Source organism: Eulemur rufifrons, chromosome 2, assembly GCF_041146395.1.
Source record: "Eulemur rufifrons isolate Redbay chromosome 2, OSU_ERuf_1, whole genome shotgun sequence".
In the NCBI taxonomy this organism is placed as follows: Eukaryota; Metazoa; Chordata; class Mammalia; order Primates; family Lemuridae; genus Eulemur; species Eulemur rufifrons.
The window spans coordinates 13203572-13222299 of NC_090984.1; the positions used below are offsets into that span (position 1 = coordinate 13203572).

Below are 18728 nucleotides of genomic sequence, written 5' to 3' on the forward strand. Positions count from 1 at the left end.
AAAGCAGGGTTGGGTGCAATGGCTCACGCCTGTAACCCCAGCACTTTGGGAGGCTGAAGACAGGAGGATCGCCTGAGCCCAGGAGTTCAAGACCAGCCTGGGCAACATGGTGAGACAACATCTCTGCAAAAAAAAAAAAATGTTTGAATGAGCCAGGTGTGGTGGGTGAACCGGTAGTCCCAGCTACACAGGAGGCTGAGGTGGGAAGATTACTTGAGCTCGGCAGTTGGAGGCTGCAGTGAGCTATGATTGGGCCTCTGCACTCCAGCCTGAGCAACAGAGTAAGACCCCACCTCTAAAACAATGGCAGTTTCCACAAGTTCGCTAAGCCTCAGTTCTGTACCCCCTCCAGTACAGTGGGGGTGATAATACTGCCCGCTTCGGACGGGTTTTCTGGGGAACAAATACACCAGGACCCGTGACACACACAGCACCCAGCACACGCTGACTGTGTGCTCACTGATGCAATGACCATCCCAGCCATTAGATGTCGGTACATCTGGCCCAACTTGCAGCCGGGCAGGATGGGGTGACGGCACGGGTGACTGCCTGACTTTCAACCCGGCCTGACCTTGGCTATGTCACTTAACCTCTCCGAGCCTCAGTTTTCCCACCTGTAAAATGGGAATGGTGATATTTATAAACCACATGTATTCCCTGGGGTTGTAGCCACAACCAAAGGAGTCAATAATCGTAAAATACTTGGAATGGTGTCTGCTGGGTAGATGTGGTCAGAAAGCGTGTTTTATCCTTTTCACATGAGACAGGTAACACGCTGATGTCAGAACAAGGTTTTAGGGAGGCACGTCCCACACATGCGCATGAAAACCCAGCTGTCATGTTTACGAGCTGCAAAAGGATCCGTTGTTATCCTTCCTGGGGAACCCACGAAGCCTCCGCTTTCCCCCACGCATGAACCTTACCTGGCCTCGCCGAGAGCAGCGTCTACTTAATTCTAGAACTTGCCAAGGGGCAGGCAGACTTAACCCAAAATAATTTTATTGTTATCTCCACTTCTGATATAAAAGCATCCTCAGAACCCTAGCCCGGGCCCGAGGGGAGGGCAAACGCCACCGCAAATCACTCTGTGTGGGGTCAGGGCGCCGCAGGCCCTTGTGCTCTGAGGGACAAGCCCGCGCCCACCCCAGCCGCCCGTTCCGTGTCCTGCCGACCCCCTGGGTGAGCCGCAGTGCAGTACAGAAGTTTAAGCCTGAGATGGATACAGTGACCACAGGGCCTCTCCTCGACCTTGGCCGTGGGGTGGAGGGTGCACACTGCAGTTTCTTGCTCTCTCCAGGAAAGACGGAGCGTTGGGGTCCCCCGGGCTGGCACAGAGGCCCGGGAAGAGGCAGGGCTCGCCTGAGGTCGTAGTGTAGCATTTCACTCTTCCTGAGGTTTGGGGTTTCACCTGGCCAGCCATTGCTGTTGGGCAGCAATTCTTCCCAGTTCCAGAATCTTCCTCCTCTGGGTGGCATGGGAGCTCCGGGGCCCATCGAGGCTCTCCTCAACTAGAGCAGTTGCAGCTGCACCTTCAGCCGCAAGGCCTGGCCCCCTGGTCCTGGCCACCCCTCCGGCTGGGCACCCCGGGGCCCTGCCACGCTCACCACCTCCAGCTGGTAGGTTCCAGGGCCCGGCTTCCTACGCCCCAGCTGCAGGGAGCTGATGCCGCGGAGGTGATGCATGCGGAAGAAACCTTGCTTGCTGCCACGTGTGATGACATAGCGGACCCGGCCCCCCAGGCACTCCAGCGCGGGTAACAGCTCCAGGATGTGTTCCACCTGGCCCAGGCGTGACAGGTTCAGGCCCAAGGTCAGCAGAGCCTCCGAGTCAAGAGTAGCCAAGCTCATCTGGGGAGAAAGACCAGGTAAGCAGTCAGAGCCCAGGAGAATCGGGATTCGGTGGGTAGGGGCCCGGGATCATTCATGGTCAAAGTCAAAGAGGAGACTTTTGGGGCTAGGCGGTGTGGCTCACGACTATAATCCCAGCACTTTGGGAAGCCGAGGCTGGAGGATCACCTGAGGCCAGGAATTCGAGACCAGCCTGGGCAACATAGCAAGACCCCATCTCTACCAAAAATAGAAAAATTAGCCAGGCGTGGTGGTACACGCCTGTAGTCCCAGCTATGCGGGAGGCTGAGGCAGGAAGATCGCTTGAGCCCAGGAGTTTGAGGCTATAGTGAGCTATGATGACACCACTGCACTCCAGCCTGGGCAACAGAGTGAGATCCTGTCTCAAAAAATAAAATAAATAAATAAATAAATAAAGGGCACCTTTAATGGATCTCTAAAATGAAGAACATTAAATGCCCTCTGCCTTGGCTTCCTGTGTGCACCTTTCATCCACAAAGCCAGTGGTTAGCTTGGGCTGGTTCTCAGGTGACAGCAAAGAGAGGCAGGAAAGTGGCCACTTTTACACACAATGAATCCAGACCCCTAGTCTGGGCTGAGGGGCCTTGGGCAGAGCCTCTGTCAGCCTGGGCCAAGGGACCTGAGCTTTTGCCCACAGGGGACCATCAGCCAGGCGCTAGTCCGATGGCATTGGGTCCCAGAGCCCTAAGGTCACTCAGAGGCATCCGGGGATGGCTGGTGTTAGGAACAAAGGGCTTTCAGCAGAAGCCTGCCCCCCAAAAGGATGCCAGAGCTGACAGTCAAAGAAATATACACCAGGCAGGACCAGACAGAAGGGCCACCCGATAGCTTCCGCTGCGCTTCCTGCATCTGGCTCTCTTTGAGAGCCCCCTGTATGCAGAACACAAACCCCTCTTTGTTAGAGTGCCTCTGAAGTGCCTTCCTGGTCCTGGCAGCTGGACAGGGCCCTGAATAGGCCAGAGAGCCTCAGTGGCAGGCCACCCCGGGCTGGGTGACATGACGTATCTGATCTCACCGGAGGTTATCTGTGTTTTCTTCCCCTCTGCTCCGGGCAGTGCTGTGTTTGTTTTGCCTCATTTACATGCTGATGGAGAGTTTTGCTGTTGCACTCTTAAGCAAACACTGTCCCTGTTCCCCAGACCCTCAATGCTGGAGAGCTCGATCCTTCCTTCCCTGGGAGTGTTACTACGACTCATGCGCTTACTGACACCTGCTGGCAGTCTGTGGGTATTGCAGGCAAAGGCACCAAGCATAGTCCTTCACCCAAGTCTACCTGTACCCACCCCGGGAGTCCTAGCAACCATTCCACTCACTCTTACTGAGTACCAACAGCTGGCGATATGGCAATAAATCATTTTATTATTTTTTATTTATTTATTTATTTTTGAGACAGAGTCTTGTTCTGTTCCCCAGGCTAGAGTGCAGTGGCATCAGCCGAGCTCACAGCAACCTCAAACTCCTGGGTCCAAAGGATCCTCCTGCCTCAGCCTCCCGAGTAGCTGGGACTACAGGCATGTGCCACCACACCCAGCTAATTTTTTCTATTTTTAGTAGAGACGGGGTCTCACTCTTGCTCAGGCTGGTCTCGAACTCCTGAGGTCATGTGATTCTCCCACCTGGACCTCCCAGAGTGCTGGGATTACAGGCGTGAGCCACCATGCCCAGCCAGATGGCAGCAAATCAGACAGACTCAGCGCTCTACCCTTGTGAAGCTTACAGAAAATAATAGTAACTAAGGGATAATATATGCAGCCACAGTTTTGCCAGCAAGGTGGGGGGAGGATAACTGGAGGGAAAGAGAGCGTGGGGCAATACCTTCACATTTCATCTACTATTGAAAGTCCCTCAGATCCAACACTCCAATTCCACTTCTGGCTTTGTTTGTCCCATAGCATTTATCATGTATCCAATGTACCGTGTGTGGTTTGTTTTTTTTTTTTTTTTTTGAGACAGAGTCTCACTCTGTTGCCCAGGCTAGAGTGAGTGCCGTGGCGTCAGCCTAGCTCACAGCAACCTCAAACTCCTGAGCTCAAGGGATCCTCCTGTCTCAGCCTCCCGAGTAGCTGGGACTACAGGCATGCACCACCATGCCCGGCTAATTTTTTCTATATATATTTTTAGCTGTCCATATAATTTCTTTCTATTTTTAGTAGAGATGGGGTCTCGCTCTTGCTCAGGCTGGTCTCGAACTCCTGAGCGCAAACGATTTGCCCACCTCGGCCTACCAGAGTGTTAGGATTACAGGCATGAGCCACCGCGCCCGGCCCCGTGTGTTATAAAATATGACACAAATGTTCTACTCTCTTTTTTTTTTGAGACAGAGTCTCACTCTGTTGCCCAGGCTAAGTGCTGTGGTGTCAGCCTAGCTCACAGAAACCTCAAACTCCTGGGCTCAAGCAATCCTTCTGCCTCAGCCTCCCCAGTAGCTGGGACCACAGGCATGCACCACGATGCCCGGCTAATTTTTCCTGTATATTTTTAGTTGTCCAGATAATTTCTTTCTATTTTTAGTACAGATGGGGTCTCGCTCTTGCTCAGGCTGGTCTCGAAATCCTGACCTGACCTTGAGCGATCCTCCCGCCTCAGCCTCCCAGAGTGCTAGGATTATAGGTGTGAGCCACCACGTCCGGCTAAATGTTCTACTATTGATGTCTTATCTGTGTCAGGACCTTTTCTTTTTCTAGCTCGCTGTTGCTCCGTAATAGCCCCCAGGGCATCATAGTAGGTGTTCAGTAAAATCTGTGGAACGAAGGAGTTTGGGTCCCAGTTTTCTGCAGTGGGGGTGAGCTTGGGGTAATAGCTTCCATGCTCAGTGATGAGGTTTTTTTTTTTTTTTGGAAATGACATCATGACATCAAGCGACGACCTCAGAAGGCAGTGACTTGCAGAGAGCCCAGGACACCTGGTCAGAAAGACCCGATTGCTCATAAAGAGAAGGCTGTGTTTGTGGTAGCTATGGAATCCCTGAGTCACCTCTTTTGACCATGTGACTGAACCTCTGAGCCTCAGTTTCCCCATCTGTAAAATAGAGATAACAGTAGCATCTACACCTCCCTGAGTGGTTATAAACATTGAGAGGCTGGGAATGCAGAGTGCTTGGAGCAATGCCTGCATACAGCAGGTGCTTAATAAATGTTTACTTTTCAGACCCCTTGGGTGATGGCTACAGGGATTGACCCACAGTGGCCTCAGGGACTCTTTGGCTCGAATTTGTGGCAAAACTACCCTCCCTGTGTACCCTCAGCAGGTGGCCTGCTGGAAGGACAGAGCCACAGGCCTGCTCTGCTATGACTGATGGGCACACGGGGAAGACCCCTGAGGTTTCCAGAGACAAGGCAGGTACGGGAGTTCCAGGGGCACCTCAGGCACAGGAAGGGGGTGCAAGGGCAGAAGCTAGGTGGGCGCCAGGTGGGGGCTGCTACAAGGAGCCTCTGCTGGGAGACCCCAGGAAAGCACTCAGTTCGCCAAAGCTCAGACTGGGAAGGGGCTTGGACTTGACTTGGGCTACGGGTTTGTGAGAACGGCCCTGAGGGATGTGCGGGGAGGTGAGACGGGCAGAGCTACGGGGCAGAGGCTGCGACACTGGCTGCTCTGGGACCCACTGGCGCTAAATCCACAGGGGCCCTGAGGGCTTCACCAGCCAGGAGGTGACGGGGTGACAGGTTCCAGGGTGCAGGCAGGGTTGGAGGGACTCGGGTATTTCTCCTGCCTCCGAGTGCCGTACAAGGGAGGCACAGGGAGCACCCCAGCCCAGCCGGGGTCTGTGCGGGAGGTGTCTGACTCGTCACCAGGAGGGAGGCAGGGGATGTGTGGCCCCCACATCCCCCAAGGGAAACCCTGGGAGTAGAACGAGAAGGCCCAGGCAGGTACCGTGACCTAGGGACAAGGTGGGAGACGTGGAGTCTGGTGCTCTTTTTGGAGGACTAGTTTGGCTTAGCCGGATCCATAGCCTCTTTCCCACCCTCAACCTGTCCCCTGTCCCCCTCCCCCCACCATGCAGCCCTCATGTCACCTGGTGGTCCCCGTGGGCGCTGCGCTGTGGCCGGTCCCGAGGGGAGAGGCTGTTGATCTTGCATTCATAGCAGGCTTCGGGGGAGAGCAGCTCCTCCTCGTCCGGGCCGTCCTGGGGAGCGAAGCCCAGGCCGGAGACACAGTGCCTGGGTCAGGACGGGCAGGGTGGGTGGGGCTTCAGTGTCAGGCCGGTGGGACCTCCCCAGCCACCCTCCACTCCATTCTGAGCCATGCCACAGATGCCCGTGTGCAAAGGTACCTCTGCGTATGTGCTGGGGTGGCCCTGTGTGCACGAGCGCACGTGCACCCACATAGCGGGGTGTGTGTCTGTGCGTGCCTGGGTGGCGTAGGTGTGAACACAGGAGGGGGATGACACGCACACGCCGGGATGGATGAACGTGCCTCAGTGTACCCAGGGGTGTGAGTGTGTACCAACGTATGTGCACACATGGAGGATGACTCATGCAAGTACACATGTGCTTACTGCAATGTGTGAATCTAGACGGTGTGCCTGGGGCTGTGTACAGTGGGGCCAGCACACGCGGAGGGCTGCTGATGTGTGCTTTTTCACCTGTGCAAACCAGGATGTACCAATGGTACTCGAGTGTCCCCAGGGATGTGGGCACGTGGGAGCCTGCATGCACACTGGGGCGATGACATGGGCACACCCACGTGTGCACGCTGGGGTCCATAAACGCACGAGGGAGCCCCGGCATGCTGGCGCAGGTGCACACTGTGTGGACACGCTCGCAGGGCATGGAGTCTGCCTGCCTCACTCGAGTCTCTCACCCTTGCCCAGCCCGGAAGTAGCCTCGGGGACAGCCACACAGGAAGCCGCCAGGCGTGTTGGCACAGCCGTAGCTACAGGGGCTGCCCCGTCCGGCACACTCGTCCACGTCCTGGCAGCCCCCGAGGGCCTGGTCGAAGTTGAAGCCAGAGGGGCAGACGCAGCGGAAGCCCCCGAGTGTGTTGTGGCAGGAGGCACTCCCGCAGGCGGCGGGCGACAGTGCACACTCGTTCTCATCTGCAGGTGGGCGGGTGCGGAGGAGGGGAGAGGAGGACACAGGGGAACAGTGGGGGTGGCCTTCACACTCCCTGGAACCCTCCACCTGGAACACTCCCCTTTCAGAGCCCAAGTCCAATGTCAGAGCCTTTAGCAAGCTCACCCTGAGACCTCGGACTAGTTCTGCTCCACCCCCATTTATGCTCCCTGACACCTCCCACCCCTGCCCCAAACCTTGTGGTTTTCCTTGAAAGCATTTCTCTCTCTCTCTCTTGCTTTCAAAAAAAAAAAAAAAAAGAATTCCTTTTTTTTTTTTTTTAGAGATGGAGTCTTGCTATGTTGCCCACGCTGGTCTCAAACTCCTGACCTCAATCAATTCTCCCACCTTGGCCTCCCAAAGTGCTGGGATTACCGGTGTGAGCCCTCCTCTTTAGAGAGTTGTGCTTGTCACAACATCTTGAAGGAGATGATTCCTAGTCACTTGCTCTGGACAGAGCCTTGGGGGCCCGGCTTCCTTCCAGCCCCCGACACTCACCCACACACTGGGCCCACTGGGAGTGCTGGGTGAAGCCCCGGGGGCAGCGGCAGCGGTAAGCCCCTGGCTCGTTCTGACAGCCGTGCCCGCAGCGATGCGGCCCGTCACATTCATCCACATCTGACAAAGAGAGGGAGAGACGGCTCGCCAGGCAGCCCTCGGGACCACCCCCGCCAGCCCTGGGCACCACCCAAAGCCAGGCTGTACCTTCACAGCTACGGCCGGAGCTGTCCAGGGCGAAGCCCTGATGGCACTCACAGCGGAAGCTGCCCAGGGTGTTGTGGCAGAGACCATGGGTGCCACATGGGCCAGGCTGGGCTGAGCACTCGTCATTGTCTGCAGAGGACAGAGTTGGGAAGGGTTCCCTGGTGGTTAAGGGACTCGTGTCCCACAACTTGACCCACTGTGTGGCTTCAGGCAAGTCACTCTCTCTCTCTCTTTGCCTCAGTTTCCCCGTCCGTGAAATGAGATCCATCACCCGTTCCCACATCACAGAATTGCCACCGATAGTTGAGACAGCGCCCATAAAGGACTTTGTTTGAATCTCATCTCCATTGCCTCGAAGCTGTGTGACCTACAGCAACTCACTCACCCTCTCTGTGCTGTGGTTTCCTCAGTTGTGACAAGGAGATGCTAATACCCACTTCACTGCGTTTTCTTGTGAGAAATTAACCTAATTACATAAAAGGCTTAGGACAGTGCCCAGTAAGAGAGGAAAAAATTAACACTAAGGAAATAAATCTCTGTAGTTTAAGCCACCCAGTGTATGGGTTTTTTTTTTTCCCTATTTGTTTTAATTTACTATTCCGTGAACATCTTTCCATGTCTTTAAATATTCTTAGCATGCTTATACGTATCATTTTTAATGGTCACCTCATTTTTGGTTGGCGCAGATTTTCTCTGTTTCACTTGACTAACTGCTGATTAAAAGACACTTGGATTTTTCTAATCTTTTGCCATTTTAAACCATATGAAGACTAGGTAAATCTTTGTGTGTCTCTGTGATGATTTTCTTAGAATAAATTCCCAAAAGTAGAGCGGGAGGCACAGAGGGCCGTAGCTGCAAGTTTTTGGATATGAATGGCCAAATCCCAACCCCACTCTTGCAGTCTCTGGTGTCTGTTACGGCAGCCCAGGCTAAGACAGGTTACCAGGGGGCTGGCTACGGTGGCGACAGCCCACCACTCATAAACTGCATTCAGACTGGGGTTCTAGGGAATGAACAGTACATTCCTGATGGAGAATCCTGGTTTTGGCTTTCCTGAGTACAGAGTTTTTTGTTTGTTTGTTTGTTTGTTTGTTTTTTTAGAGATGGGGTCTCACTCTATAACCCAGGCTGGAGGGCAGTGGTGAGATCATAGCTCACTGTGGCCTCCAACTCCTGGGCTCAAGCAATCATCCCACCTCAGCCTCTTGAGTAGCTGGGACTACAAGTATATACCACTGTGCCTGCCTAATTTTTAAATTTTTTGTAGAGATGGGGTCTTGTTATGTTGCCCAGTCTGGTCTTGAACTCTTGGCCTCAAGTGATCTTCCTGCCACGGCCTCCCAAAGTGCTGGGATTACAGGCATGAGCCACTGTGCCTGGCCCTGAGTATAGAGATTCTTGACACTAGGCATATCCCTGTGGGGATGTGGAATCTCTTTCGGGTGTAAAAGGTATTGAGGACATGATACTTCTAAGTGGGTACGGCTCCTGCAGCTGCCAGAGTGCCTGAGTTGTCACTTGAGGGGCCACAGAGACTAGCTCTAGACTCCTGCCAGGAAGAAATGTCTAGCACCACCTGCAGTTTCTTTCCCTTGCGTTCGGCAAAACAAACCAAGTGTCAGGGTGGGCTACTGTAGTTGTGCAAGTTTGATTTTCTAGTTTAGTCATCAGCAAACCGGGGCCCCATGGGACAAAACTCTGCCCCCCTGCCTGTTTGTATCAATAAAGTTTTATTGGCACACAACCATGTTGATGCAGCTAGTCCAAAAACTTTACTGTTGCAGAAAAAGAGAAATGCATCTTGTTTCAAATATTTGTTCAAATGTCCCCTTTTGATGAGACTTCATCTGATCCCTATTTTAAAACTGTAGCCCTCTCAGGAGGCTGAGGTAGGAGAATTGCTTGAGCCCAGGAGTCTGAGGTTAAGTGGTATGGTCACACCACTGCATTCTACCCTGGGTGAGACCTTGTCTCTAAAAAACAAAAACCAAACAAACAAAAACACCCCCAAAACTGCAGCTCTCTCCTTCTTTCCTGACCTCCTGCTTTTACTTTTTCTTTCTTTCATGCCACGCATGACCTTCTAACATGCTATTGCATTCACTTATCGTTATGTCTGTTTCGGGTCCGATTCTCTGCTACAGGGAAGTCCTGTGAGGATAGGAGGCTCTGCTTCTTGTGTTCATGGCTGTACCCCAGGGCTCTCTAACAGAGTTGGGCAAACTGTTTCTGTTTCTGTAAAGGGCTCTGCTGCAAGACTCGACTCTGCCACAGGAGCGCAAAAGCAGCCAGAGGTGATAGGTGAGCAAGTGGGCGTGTCCGTGTGCCAATAAAACTTTATTAACAAAAGACAGCAGGGGGCCCGACTCCACTGGCAGGTTGGAGTTTGCTGCCCTTTGGTCTGGAGCACTGCCTGGCACACAGTAGGTGCTCAGTAGTCGCTGGATGAGTGGATTAGTGGGAACCAGAATGGAGTCACCTTTGGCTGAGCTCGGCCCTTGGGGGAGATCTAGTTCCCTGGGGGCCGCAAGGCTCTAGGAAGCAACGGCAGTAGCAGATGCCCTTGTGGCCCAGGGCAAGGGGAGTTGCCCTGGGTCCAGGTCAGAGGGCCCCTGGCTCCCAAGGGCAAGGAAGGAGGCAGGAGTTTCCAGCTGCCACCAGGACGCAAGCAGGTAGGAAGGACGGACTTTGTTCCGATCACCCCTAATTCAACAATGTCTGGCACAGACCAGGTGCTTGGTGCTTCTACGGTGAACAAAAGCATGAAGGTCGGGGTTGCGTCCCCGTACTGGGTGAGGGGCAGAGGCCACTCACCAAAGCAGGCCTGGTGGCGCTGGGTGAAGCCAGGGGGACAGCGGCAGGTGAAGGCACCGATGGTGTTGATGCAGAGGAACTGGCAGTTGTGCTGTCTGGAGGTGCATTCATCCAAGTCTGCGACAAAGACCATCCCAGTGGGCTCAGGGCAGGGCCTGGCGGGGACTGCAGGGCTTCCCGGGGACTGCTCTTGCCACCTCCAGGTGGAGGGGCGGCAGGAGAAAGCCCTTGGAGGTGGCGCTGGACTCCATGCAGGTGGGAGGGGGCGAGACCACAGGGATGTGCCCTGGAGGGGATGGGACAGAGCCTTAGAGGACACGGGGTGGGATGGGGGGAAGGATGTCACCTCTGCATGTCCTGCCATCTTCCTCCAATAGGTAGCCGCGGGGACAGGTGCACAGGAAGCTGCCCTCGGTGTTTTTGCAGAGGAAGGTACATGGCTTGGGGGCCTGGCCACACTCATCCACATCTGGGGGAGACAGCATGATGCACGGGGGGGGGGTCAGACAGACATTCCTTGGTGGGGGGTCTCAGAGGCTGGAGCCTCCACCCAGATCCCTGCCACCCACAATCTGTGGACTTACACAGGAACTGACACTTTTTCTGTAAAAACACAGTATGTTTGGTTTTTCAGTTGGTCTTTGTATTAGCAAAGAAGCCATAGAGAGTAAGTATACGAACAGGCATGGCTGTGTGCCAATAAAACTTTATTTACAAAAACAAGCGGAGGGCCAGACTCAGTCCTCAGCCTGGTTTGCCCCCCCTGCCCCCAACTTAGATAAATACCTGCTACAAGATGTAACCGAAAATCTCAGGATGCAATAATAAAAAATAAAAGGAAGAAATAACACCAGGAAAGTGGCCCAAACGGGGGAAGCGAAGGAGGGGCTGGGCCTGGCCAGGGGTGCAAGGGGCAGGGGCGGGGCTCACCCAGGCAGGCCATGGCAGCGGTGTCTGGTGCATACCCCGCCTGACAGTGGCAGCGGAAGGAGCCGAGGCTGTTGATACACTCGCCGTGGGGGCACAGGTGAGCGATTACATGGCACTCATCCACGTCTGGGGACAAGCAGGGTGGGCGAGGCTGGGGTTGGCTGGCTGGCACCTCGGGCCACCAGGGCATGCCTCCTTCTGTCCGCCCGGCAGCCTTGTCCCTGGAGGCAAGCCAGCCTTCCTTCCCCTCCCTGTACCCCGGCCCACGTGGACGCCAGCCACAGCCACTTGCACCTGAGCCAGCTCCTTCCACTGAGCGCTGGGAATGCCACCCCCACCCCGGGAGGGAGACACATGTCCACCCTCCAGCTTCACCAGTGACACATCCTCACGGCACCAACACAGACAGGGAAACGCAAGCACATGTGCAATGTCACACACCAGCCATAAGCCCTGATGCTCCTGCAGACACAGGAACACACACTCACACTTGGGGGCCCCCCTGTCCCTCAGACATACCCTGGAAAAGGTGCTTCCTCCCCAGGCCTAGCAATGTCACTGCTGGTCACTTGGGATAACCTTTCTCACCCTCAGAGACACACTCAAGGACACACACACACACACACACACGCACAGACACAAAACACACACCAGCTGCCGCACACACAAAGAATGAAGAACAGGTTGGACACCTGGGCGACATAGCAAGACCCCATCTGTACAAAAAATTAAAAACAGCATGGTGGTGGCACTGGTAGTCCCAGCAACTTGGGAAGCTTAGGTGGGAGGATTGCTTGAGCCCCAGAATTGGAGGCTGCAGTGAGCTATGATTGTGTCACTGCACTCCAGCCTGGGTGACAGAGGGGGACCCTGTCTCTAAAACAAGAAAAATAAGCAAACAAAACAAAACAAAAAACAAAGAACACATGGCAGCTCACACACCTGCTCCCTCGACACCCGAGATCAAGCACACACACAGGTCACACGTACTGGTTTACACCCCTGCTAGCACAAAGACACAGGCACACACACACAGAGCGTCTCACACCTGCTAGGGGACAGACACATGGCCTCGAGCAAACTCCCCTGCTCCTCGGCTTGCCGGGCTGGGGGCACCCACCTTGGCCCTCAGCGGTATAGCCGGAGCCGTGGGGACACAGCTTCCTGTAGGCAGAGGTGCCGGGGAGGGGACAGAGCTCACAGTGGGGTCCCCAGCCCCGGCCGCCCCCGCAGCAGCACTCGGCCCTGGGGACGGCGTCGCCGCTGCTGGACCGAGCCTGGCACGCAGCCTGCAGCACCTCGGAGAAGCAGGGTCCCCGCCGGATGTCTGCGGAGAACGGGCGGGAGGCCCAGGTCACTCCAGGCTGGCTTGGGGGCAAAGACGCTGGGCTTGCTTTGGGACAAGCTGCATTTTTGAGAGGGTGTTGGGGACAGGGGTGTCCGGGGGGGGCGGTCCAGATACACAGGGCAGATGGCACCACTGGGGTCAGCTCCTAGGAAGCGGGACACCTAGGGAGGGCCCATTCCAGGGTGTGGTGCTTCTGGGGTTGGAGGAGTGTGGGAGACGGGGCAGGGGGAGGTGGCCTGCTCTTCCCAGGTGTGACCAAAGGGACAAAAAGAAGAGGGCCAAGGGGTGTGCAGTGGCCATGTGCAACTACCATCGGCTCAGCAACCCCCTTGGTGCATAGATTCCCCGGGAGCTCCCACGCAGCGGGTGGGACAGGTGGCAGTGCCACTTGGCAGGGGGCAGCGTCCATCGTGCCTGTGCCTGGCCGCACTCACCATTGCACTCGGTGAGGGTGGGACTGGGCTGGAAGCCGTCATCACAGTCGCACCTGAAGCTGCCCACGGTGTTGACACAGTGGCCATCGGCGCAGAGGCTGGGCTGGGCGTGGCATTCGTCCTCATCTGGGGCGGGAGGGATGACGCAGGCGGGCAGGGAAGCCACGGTCCCCAGGCCAGCCTCCCCAACGGCCCTGAAGGTCCCCCGTGGATCAGCCCGCGCCCTCTTGCTGTTACTTCTCCCCTCCACTGGGGGGCTCCCTGCACCCCCCGAAGTGCCAGCGCCCCGGTACCTGTGCAGCCTTCCCCGGAGCCGGGCTGGGGCCGCATGCCCGGGGGACAGATGCACACGAAGGTGCCGATGAGGTTCTTGCAGAGCATGCCGCGGGCACGGCAGTCCTGCTGGCCACCTGCGCACTCGTCCACATCTCAGGAGCACCAGGGACAGAAGTCAGCCAAAGCCAGGCACCCCACGGCAGGTAGAGCTCACCTGCACATCTGCCTGCCAGGTGCCCGCCCCTCCCAGGAGGGGAGGCCCCAGCCCCTGTCCAGCCCCAGCCTCCAAGAAGTCCAGGGAGTCAGGAACTGCCCCCTAAAACTCACATCCCCGGCCCACGTCAGGGTCTGTGACTCTGTCAGGCCCTGGAACGCTGACCCTGAACCAGCCCTGGAGGGACCGCGTCCCAGCCGCGGGTCTCCCACTCTTGACGCTATGCACATTGGGACAGGAAGGTTCCTCGTGGCGGGGGGCTGTTCTGCACGCATTGCAGGATATTTAGTAGCGCCCCCAGTCACCTGATGCCCACACACAATGTCTCGGGCATTGCTGCATGTGTGTCGCCACTGTCCTGCCCGGGCAGGGCCTACCTCGGCACATGGCCCCGTCTTCCCGCAGGGTGTAGCCAGCCGGGCAGGTGCACAGGTAGGAGCCCTCAGTGTTGTGGCAGCGGAAGGCACAGAGCAGCGGGTTCAGGGCGCACTCGTCGATGTCTGGGGGGGCCAGGGGAGGTGTCGGCGGGGTGGGGTCTCCCTGTGGAACCCCCACCCCTCCCCCAGGCTGGCCCCCAGACGGGCGTCCCCATCACACAGCCCGGGTCCTGGGCAGGCAGGGTCGTACCCTCGCAGGTCATCATGGGGCCGGGCTCAAAGCCGTCAGCGCAGGCACATTCAAAGCCTCCGATGACATTGGTGCACGTGCCTTCCCCACAGGGGTGGCCGACAGCACACTCGTCTGTGTCTGCGTGGGGGTAAAATGGTGGGGTCAGCGCCTGCAGAGAGTCCCCCGTCCTCAGTGTTATTCTGTCTGCCTCCCTGCTGACTGCCACAGACTGGATGGGGCCAGGCGTGATGCGCCTCCCAGCCGGTCAGGGGGCAGCTGAGCAGGATACGCTCAATGAGCGAGTGAGTGAGTGAGTGAATGGGTGAGTGAGCAAGGGAGTTAATAAATGAGTGATTAAATGAATAAGTGAAACTGAGGCAGGAGGATCACTGGGCTCAGGAGTTCTAGAGTGGCTGGGGCAACGTAGCAAGACCCTATCTTTAAAAAATAAATAATGCCGGCATAGTGGCTCACGCCTGTAATCCTAGCACTCTGGGAGGCTGAGCCAGGAGGATCACTTGAGCTCAGGGGTTCAAGACCAGCCTCAGCAAAAGTGAGACCCCCGTCTCTAATTAAAAATAAAAAAAAATTAGCCAGGCATGGTGGCACGAGCCTGTAGTCCCAGCTACTCGGGAGGTTGAGGCAGGAGGATCCTTGAGCCCAGGAGTCTGAGGTTGCTGTGAGCTAGGCTGATGCCATGGCACTCTAGCCCGGGCAACAGAGCAAGACTCTGTCTCAAAAGAAAAAAAAGAAAAAGAAAGAAAGAAAAAAGTAAATAAACGGGTAAGTAAAGGAACGGTCACGTGAACAAGCGAGTGAGCACACAGGTGGATGAGTGGGTAAGTGAGCGCATGAATGAGGAAGGGAGCAAATGAATGAGTGAGCAAGAGAGTGAATAAGTGAATGAGTGAGTTGAGGGAGGGAATGAGTGAATGCAGGAGAGAGGCACTGGGTGAGGACAGGACCCTGACTTGTGGGTGCCTGCCTGTCTCTGCTCTGTTCCTCCCTCTCCTGGGCAGAGGCTGGGGCAGGGCCGGTCACTTACCCACACAGCTGATGCCTGTGAAGTCCAGGCTGTAGCCGAAGGGACACTCGCAGCGAAAGGAGCCATCGGTGTTGACACACATGCCGTTAGTGCAGACACCAGGGTTCTCCGCACACTCATTCACATCTGTGGGCAGCAGGGATTGCAGACACAGAGCCTGTCACCGTGTGGGCCCCAGCACCTCGGCCACAGTCAAAGCCCTGGGGACAAGAGCCCAGGCTCCAGGCTGACAGCGTCCAGGGTCACCACATGTCTCAGAGGGAACCTGGGACTGGGGGACCCTGGGAGAGCAGAGACAGGACTGAGGGGCTCACCTTCTCGAGAGTCATCTGGGCCTGGGACTGCCCCGTGGCCAAAGGGGCAGAGCTCCTGAAAGGTAGCTGGACACGGAGAGGGGGAGGGAAGTCAGAGTCAGCCCCCAGGACTCCCACGTGTGTGCAGGGAAGGGCGAGGGGAGAATGAGCAAGGGAGGAGGGAGCATATGATGAGCGGGGACCTGGGCAGGGGTGGGATGCTCACCGCTGCCCTCCTGAGGACACAGCTCACAGGGGTCACCCCAGCCCTCCCCCGGCCTCTTGCTGCAGCAGCACCGGGTCTTGGTGGTGTTGGAAGCTTTGGGCACCGAGCACTTTCCGGCCTCAAAATGGGTGAAACAGAAACTCTGCCGTGTGTCTGTGGGGTGGGGGGCTCCGTTACCCTGATTAGAGCCATCAGCAGAGCCCACCTGCCCCTCTGCCCTGCCCCCACCCTAGACCTGGTTAATGGGTGGTGCTTATCCTACCAGTGGCCAATTGGAACATACCATGCCCCTGGCCATGGTGATTGGCTTGAGGGTGGGCATGTGACCCACTCTGGGCCAATGAGGATTTGCCCTGGGACTTTAGCTAGACAGCTAGGAATTACTTGCAGAAATGTCCCATCCCACTTTACCGCTATAGGGTGTCCCTGTGCCATACTCACCATTGGTTCTCTTAGACCAGAAGGCCCTTCCTGGAGAGGCAAAGTGGCTGATTCCAGAGAACCAGAGGACCCTGAACTTCAGACCCCAAGCCCCCATTCCTCAGCCTGGGACTCCCAACAGACTGAGAAGTCCTCATGGGCAACCAGGGGGTTGGCTTGTCACTGCCCCCTCCCCAGAACAGCAAATACTGGTTGAATTGAATGTGGACTCTATTCTCACCCTTGTTGCCCCTAACCCATGAAAGAACAGGCTGGCTCAAGTTGGGTGAGGCTAGCCCACATTGGACAAGGCTAGCCCAGGTGAGATGAAGCCAGCTCAGAGTGGTCTAGGCTAGCTCAGACTGGACGAAACTAGCCCAGCGAGGATGGCTGTGGCCAATACAAGACAACTTAAATCAAGGGGACCCGGGCTAACCCAGAGTAGACCAGATTAGGTCTCTGAGGAAGTGACTAGCCCCACTAACTCAGAGAAACACTTCTGGCGTGTCAGAGCTCCTGGACACATACAAGAAGCCACAGCCCTCTTTTCTGGGGGATCTGACCCTTCCCCACCCCCACCTCCCACCCCAATCCCCGTGTGCTCCCTGGGCCCCAGACTCACCAAAGCAACGGTGCCCATTGTCAGAGAGGACAAAGCCAGGTGGACAGAGGCACTGGAAGCTCCCAGGGCTGTTGGTACAGGTGCCAAACAGGCAGAGGCTGGGCTCCTCTGAGCACTCGTCAATGTCTGCAGGGGCAGGGACATGAGATGGAGGGGGCGCAAGTGGGACCTCAGCTGTGAAGAGGAGCAGATGAAGTGGATACACAGCCCGGAAGGGCCCAGGGGCTGAAGTGGGGCAGGGGCCCTGAGGGCTCAGTGTGAGCCACAGCATGAAGTGGTCACGGTGCACGTATGTGGGGTCCTCCCAGAAGGTGTCTCCAGAGTAAGGGTCATGGTCAGGCAAAGTTCAAGTTAGAAACTAAAACCGTACAAAGCTAACAGAGACTGGAAACATTTAGCCTTTGCTGGATGGAGTTAGCTCACGTGTGCCAGGCTAGCTCAGATAGAATAGACCAGAAGAGGCCAGACCAGAATGGTCAAGGTTAGCCCAGATTATACAAGGCTAGCCCAAATGAAAGACTGGACTAGAGGTGGTCAGGCCAGACTGGTCCAGGTTAGACCATGATGAACAAGGCTAGCCCATCTGCTCAGGCCAGACTGTCCAGGTTAGATCGCAATGAACAAGCCTAGCCCAAGTGGATGAATGGACCAGAGTGGATCAGGGCAGACTGGCCCAGGTCAGTCTGCATTGTACAAAGTCACTCGCATGGGTGACTACACCAGGGGAGTTCAGGCCAGCCCAGCCCTTGACCACCACTAGGTGAGTGAGGAGTTCTATATTTGGATGCTCTGAGGTACAGCAAGACCCTACATCCATGCCCATTTTGGAGGATTCACAAGGAAGGTTGTGGGCCCCAGAGAGAAAGCCCTGAGCAGGAAGTCCAGAAACGATCACAGGGATGATAACAGTGTGTGAAGCTGTGTTAAGTCCACCCTCACCACAACTCCAGCTGGTGTTACCATTTTACAGACGGGGAGACAGAAGCCAGAGGCCCCAGGGCTGGGAGGTGGAGCTCCACGCTCACCGATGCAGTGGTCACTCTGCACCTGGAAACCAGGGGGGCAGATGCAGCGGAAGGATCCCTCGAGGTTCTGGCAGGTGCCTGGCAGACAGGTTCCCGCAAGGCTGAGACACTCGTTGGTGTCTGTGGAGAGGAAGAAGGGGGGTCCCAGTGCCAGCCAGGAGGTGGGAGGCTTACTTGCGATTGGGACTACACCTGCAGTCACTGCGTGATGGCCGAGGGCCCTGGGACGAGCTCTCTCCATGGCAATCCTGGCTCCAGGAGAGGAGCTGAGACTCAGGACAGAAAGGATGTCGGGGGAAGGATAATTTAGCCCTGGTGGGGTTATAAGTAGAGCCAGATGGTATTCAAGAGGGAAGATTCCTAATCTGGTGCTACATGCAGATTCCTCTCCTGGTTTCTGAGGTATCCATTTAGCACCTCTACTATTCCTTACTTTGGAAAACATTCTCAAGACAGCTTCACCTTAAACCACAAACCCCATGACAATGAGGAAGTGATGTGCTGGATTTTTTTTAATACCTTAACATAAATGCATGGGTATTAAATGGAACCATGTTCACTCAGTAGTAACAATTGCATGTACCCATGGAGCAGGGACACATGAGACTAGCACCATGGGAAGACTCACCTGCACAGTTCTTTCCATCGGCTGTGAGCTCGAAGCCATCCTTGCAGAGGCAGTGGAAGAAGCCAGCTGTGTTGACACACTGGCCAAATCGGCACACCTGCCCCGCCAGAGTAGTACACTCATCAATGTCTGCAGAAGGGAGATGGGCAGGTGGGGTCACCCACAAAGCTTGAGTGGACTAAGCCTCCCTTGCACTTCTGTACACAACTAAGTTGAGTT

General features: G+C 55.9%; 1 protein-coding gene and 1 non-coding gene across 2 annotated transcripts in view; both read right to left on the reverse strand.

Moving 5' to 3' along the window:
* Nucleotides 1–757: 757 nt before the first annotated feature.
* Nucleotides 758–861, reverse strand: LOC138381237 (small nucleolar RNA U13). Its single transcript, XR_011233146.1, has one exon. It is a non-coding gene; the product is annotated as a small nucleolar RNA U13 (small nucleolar RNA).
* Nucleotides 862–1508: 647 nt separating this feature from the next.
* FBN3 (fibrillin 3) overlaps nucleotides 1509–18728 on the reverse strand; it is an 85869-nt gene continuing 68649 nt past the window's right edge. Inside the window, exons 49-67 of the mRNA XM_069491413.1 lie at nucleotides 18510–18638; nucleotides 17882–18001; nucleotides 16857–16982; nucleotides 15815–15967; nucleotides 15610–15675; nucleotides 15296–15421; nucleotides 14269–14388; nucleotides 14019–14141; nucleotides 13445–13579; nucleotides 13152–13277; nucleotides 12490–12696; nucleotides 11370–11495; nucleotides 10786–10908; nucleotides 10440–10556; nucleotides 7625–7753; nucleotides 7418–7537; nucleotides 6669–6903; nucleotides 5881–6025; nucleotides 1509–1847 (exon numbers count right to left, since the gene is read on the reverse strand). Of these exons, the coding sequence (XP_069347514.1) occupies nucleotides 1509–1847; nucleotides 5881–6025; nucleotides 6669–6903; nucleotides 7418–7537; nucleotides 7625–7753; nucleotides 10440–10556; nucleotides 10786–10908; nucleotides 11370–11495; nucleotides 12490–12696; nucleotides 13152–13277; nucleotides 13445–13579; nucleotides 14019–14141; nucleotides 14269–14388; nucleotides 15296–15421; nucleotides 15610–15675; nucleotides 15815–15967; nucleotides 16857–16982; nucleotides 17882–18001; nucleotides 18510–18638 (2765 nt within the window). The remainder of the gene's footprint in view (nucleotides 1848–5880; nucleotides 6026–6668; nucleotides 6904–7417; nucleotides 7538–7624; nucleotides 7754–10439; nucleotides 10557–10785; nucleotides 10909–11369; nucleotides 11496–12489; nucleotides 12697–13151; nucleotides 13278–13444; nucleotides 13580–14018; nucleotides 14142–14268; nucleotides 14389–15295; nucleotides 15422–15609; nucleotides 15676–15814; nucleotides 15968–16856; nucleotides 16983–17881; nucleotides 18002–18509; nucleotides 18639–18728) is intronic.